Below are 5451 nucleotides of genomic sequence, written 5' to 3' on the forward strand. Positions count from 1 at the left end.
TGTAGTAATGAATGAAAAAGTAGTTTGTGGACAAGTAATGCTTAAGATATTAAAATCTTTCTTTGAAATACAATTTACTGGATAGCACCACCTTGTTCTTGGAGGATTTGCAATTCTGAAATGGATTGAGGATGTAAAGGTCTGATTAGACTTGAAAATAGCTGCTGCTTGCCTTAGTCATAGATTATATACACATTTAGCTATGTCAAGTTGATGTCATGAAGCATGAAACATGCCATAGCTTTGGAGATTATATAAGAAGAAAGGCTTTTACAACAGTACTAGGATTTTGCCTCTCAGAGAACTTTGAAACTAGCCTTCAAATAAGGTACAAAACATGTACAGAGAAGAAAAAAAACTAACTATTACAATTAACTATGACTCTTGCATTCTCAAATATAATAGCAGCATTACAGTTACCTGAACCAGATTTCTCAGCGTCCTTCTTTGGTTCTCTTTTTAAGACTTGGGACTTTTGTTTGATGTGGTGTTCTTAGTCTGAGTAGAAGCAGTTGAGGTGTGGCTCTGTGCCTGTGAACTTTGGCTGGAGGATGATTCTGTGAAGAAAATTATGTTCTCCTCGCTGTCAAACACTTGGAGACATCTTGGAGTTGGAGGTGGATTCACGCTCACAACCCCTTCGAGGATCTGAACTACGTGGCCCATTGATGGCCTTTGGGTTTCTTCATCTTGGATGCACCAGCAAGCAACTTTACAGACTCTTGTTAGCTCTTCAAGATCAGCATCACCCTCCAACCTGTGGTCCAACAAGCTAAGGATGTCACCGTCCTCTTGATTGATTTGGTTTGCAGCATAACTTGGGAAGAACTTCACTTTCCCATCTTCAGATTCCTCAGAGTTTCTCCTCCCTGATACAACTTCAAAAATCATCATTCCATAACTGTAAACGTCTGCTTTGGCTGTTATAGCCACTCCTGAAATCCACTCTGGAGCTAGATAGCCTCTTGTACCTCTCATGGTTGTCAGCACCCTGCTAAAATCCCGGCCGACGAGCTTTGCCAGGCCAAAATCAGCCACTTTTGGGCAAAACTGAGCATCTAAAAGGATGTTCTCAGGCTTTATATCGCAGTGTATGATACAGTCCCTGCATTTCTCATGGAGATAGTTCAATCCTCTAGCTGTCCCCAAAGCAATACTGTACCTGGTTTTCCAGTCTAAGACCTTCGTGTTTTTCTCACTGAAAAGAAGGGAATCAAGAGAACCATTGGGCATGTAGTCATAGACCAACAGCTTCTTATTTCCCTCCGAGCAGAACCCACGAAGGCGAACCAGATTGACGTGTTGGATTGTCCCGATAGTGCTGACTTCTGAGCGGAACTGCTTCTCTCCCTGGCTGATGCTTTCAAGCTTCTTTACAGCTATGACAGTAGTATCAGGCAACACCCCTTTGAAAACAGAACCAAAACCTCCTCCCCCCAGTTTCTCAGAGAAATTCTTCGTCGCACTCTGTAAATCTCTGTATCCAAAAGCCATCAGTGAACCATCTACTGCTTTGCCCATTTTGACTGTTTTTCTCCTTCTCAAGAAAATGAACAGAACAAGGGCGAGGAGAGACACTATCACCACTGAGCCCGCAGCACCGCCAATAGCTGCTCCTTTATTATTCTTAGAACTTGAAAACTCAGAAGCTGCAAGCCTGATATAGATAGATTTTCCACCTGTGCCATCTGCAAGTTGCTGCTGCATATTCAATAGATCGCCGGACCAAGCTGAGCACTGACCACCATCAAAAGCATAGGCAGTACAAGAGCAATTCTTCAAGCAAGTTGATTCGCATTCCTGTGCACTCCCAGCTGCCACTACCTGTGCATCTGCAGGCAACTTCATATTGTAACTTGGGAAAAATCTGTCACTCTTCCCATTAACAACACTAGAATTCCCACACTGCAGATTTGTTGCCCTCTCACATCCCCCAGAAAAAACCTCCGAATACCAGTCCCCCGTCGATTTCGGTTTGAAACCTCTCGGGCAGTGGCAGTAAGGCTGTGATTTCGCATTACAGCTTCCAAAAGCCCCACAGTAAGCATACACCTCACATTGCGTCTTTGGTTGAGACCAGAACAAAAACCATGACTTGGTACTCTCCAACCATGTTAGCTGTTGAATCTGCCCGCCATCATCCATCACAAACCGAGATATGACTGTACTGTTGTACATTGAATAGGTGAAATAGCTCTCATTAACATTGCTAACATAACTAAAGTTGTAGATATAATTCAATCTCATTTCAGGAACTAAGCTGAAAATCTGTCCATTCCATTCTCCACTGGTCCAATACTGTTTAGACCTCTTCCAGAAGATCAAATATTGACTATGATTTGGGTCTAGCTCAAGAGAGAAAAGACCGGGTGCAGGATTATCTTTGCTTTTCCATGAAACGAGACGTGTGTTCCTATTGTTGATTTTGCTCAATCCAACCTTAGCACCGGGCAGCCATGTATCAGCTGGAAAATCAAAAGACTGCCATAGTGGTGACACTGATGGATTAGACCCATCTCTCAAAACTAGATTTCCATCATTACCAAGTACTGCTTCCACAGATCTAGAGCTACTAGAGCTCAAATTTGTGGACCAAATTAGGATCTTGGACTCATTAAAGAGAGCTAAATTCCCATCAGATATTCTTAACTCCGAAGAAAATCTATCAGAAACAGGTGTCTCTCTATTTGCCACCCAAACCCTGGTCTGTGTAGACACCTTATCTCGATAATACCACATGCCTATGTAGTAGTTTGAGGAGTTACCTGGCTTGAAGAAACCAAGTTCAAAGACTTTTCCTGCTGAGACAATAGTTTGGTCTCCAGAAAGAGAGCTGTTTGCAGAGATTGTATCAGCTCCAAGGGAGACATGGGGCTTGAGAGAAAAGCATATGAAAATAACAAAAGGCATGATCCATGGATTGTTTCTGACATCCATGGCTGCTGCTAAGGTATTTTGCAGGTAAGTTTGAGATTTTCAAGGTGTAAAAATGCACAGCCGATTTTATGGAGCCTGAGAGAGAGAAAACAAGACTTTGTCTCAGCGTGTTTAGAATAGTGTTTCAAAATATGGTTGTGGTAGTAATTATTTTGAAGTTTAAAAAAATATATGTATAATATTTTTTATTTTTAAAAAATTATTTTTAAAATTAATATATCAAAATTATTTAAAAATATTAATTTAAAATAAAAAAAAAAATTAAAAAAAAAATTTTCAAACATAATATCAAACGCTCTCTTACTCCGTAATCATCGTAATCATTTGCCAATGAAACTTACGAGATTGTTGTTTTGAACATGAAGTCAACCGTGCTTTCTTTGATCTCTAGAAACATCTATAATATTTTTATTTCTCGTAACTTGTGTGTCTAAAAAAAAATATGAAATTAATTTTTTTAAGTGTTTTTTTAATTATTTTAAATCATAGAAAAATCACTTAAAAAAACCTTATTAGAAAATGAAAATCAAAGTAAACCATTTCAATCTCAAGAGCTAAAAAAATATTTCTCGTAGCTTACTATCATAAACTTTATATATTTGGGATATCTGGTGGGGGTGAAAATTTATTTTTTCTTAACCACAAAATTATTCTCGTGCCCAGAAAATAAAATTCAAAGTTTCCAGAGTATGCAGCCTGAGACCTTCTAGAGATCAAGATTGAATTCTGTGAAAGACAAATGGTTTGAAATCAGCAGAGGAACCGAGGATTCAAGCTTGGTCAGCATGAAAGAAGAACAGATTTATAGCCAGACATCTGATTAGGAGAAAAACACATCTCAACCACCAATCCAACCTCTTATTAACGTAAATCAATTGTCTTAATTCTATGGAGTAATAAAAGGGTGTCAGGAAGTCAACACTATTCAAATAATTAAGCAACCAAAGATATTTCTTTTATTTTCCCCATAATCTATTTTTTTTTTTAAAGAAAAGGACAGACAGCCATTGCCGTGTTGAAAACTCTCCTCGATCACTTTCATGAAAATAAAACGCCTTAATTTATGGCTGGGTGGCACAATTGCTTTCACATGGCAATTGAAACTTACCCATCAATTTTCAACCAATTTTCAACCTGCCTCGCTACTTCATTAAAATATTAATGGCACCGAAGCAACGCATTCCACAAAAAAATAATTTTTTTATATATATTTTAAATCGTTTTATCTGTTATATCAAAATAATTTTTAAAAAAATAAAAAAAATTATTTTAATATATTTCAATACAAAAAATACGCTTCTTTTTAATTTTCAATAAATATGCTTTAAGGTTCTAGATTCGAGCTTCGTTCTTAATTTCTTTTGAGAAGTGGGATCTCTGCAGAATCATTAAATATGCTTGCCAGTGTGTATCAAATATATCCTACTTGCATTGAGTTTTATATAAAATTGTACGAGAGTTGATCAAGTAAGTCTAGCTGCTCAACATCTAGCCCTGAACCGAATTATATATCATATCAAGTTTTATAATTATATATATATATATATCTTAAAATTTAAATTTAATATAAGTGAATTTGAGTTTTCTGGGAATATATATGTGTGTGTTAATTTTTTTTATTAACATGGATATTCGGCTAGTTTGTGTGCACCTCAATTAATCTTATGGGACCTGAAATTAATGATCATGTAAGTTTTCAATAACCTTGAAAAAACTCGAACTCATGACAATTGGATAGTAAACTCAATGCCTGACCAATTAAGTTACCCCCGTTTTAAATTTTAATATTATATATTAGATATATATTGGTCTAAATATCTATGTAAACTTGAATGACTATCAATTGGAAGAAGATTTGATGGGTTGGCTTAGCAGCAGGCACAAGTAATTGTTTATTTCTTTCAAGTCAAAAGTTATAAATGGATCCTAAAAATCAAAACAATACATTAACATTTTCTGTTTCAATATTGAAGTTATAATTGGTCATGGGATTGATTTTCACTTCCTCTTCCTCCAAGAAATTTGCCCTCTCCAAAGAAAAAACAAAATATTCCTTTTTCTTTCTTTCTAATAAATATAATTAGGTGATCATAGTATTTCAAAAGATTTAAGATATGCCTTTTAAGATTATTTAAAAAGGTAATTTAACTTCAATTTACATAAAAATTAATCTAAGAATATTCTTATTATAATCACTAAAACAACTATCAAGTGCTGTTATTAAATTTGGTTGGGGTTGATTTAGGTTGTGGCCCAGGTGAAGTTTTAAAAAAGTTATTTGAGAATTAATTGGTGTGATTCAAAAAAAAAAAACATTAAATTAACTCAAAATTCTATTAAAATTCATTGACTTCTTAAAAAAATTGATTGACTTAGATCCACCTAAATTAACCCACATGTTACACGACTCGAGCTTTGTGCCAGATCAACCTCAAATTGAGTTTAATAACTATCATTAGGGGTATATAGTTAAATAAGATCTGAGTTTATAATTATATCTGCTCTAATTTATGA

The 5451-nt window shown here is 35.7% G+C and overlaps 1 protein-coding gene across 1 annotated transcript; it reads right to left on the reverse strand.

The window, feature by feature from the left end:
• Positions 1–210: 210 nt before the first annotated feature.
• On the reverse strand, positions 211–3064 carry LOC118029549 (G-type lectin S-receptor-like serine/threonine-protein kinase At2g19130). The gene has a single exon (XM_035033454.2). The coding sequence runs from the start codon at positions 2935–2937 to the stop codon at positions 460–462; it is 2478 nt and encodes an 825-aa protein (XP_034889345.1). The 5' UTR covers positions 2938–3064; the 3' UTR covers positions 211–459.
• Between the last annotated feature and the right edge of the window lie 2387 nt (positions 3065–5451).

This window comes from Populus alba, chromosome 19 (genome assembly GCF_005239225.2).
Source record: "Populus alba chromosome 19, ASM523922v2, whole genome shotgun sequence".
Lineage (NCBI taxonomy): Eukaryota > Viridiplantae > Streptophyta > Magnoliopsida > Malpighiales > Salicaceae > Populus > Populus alba.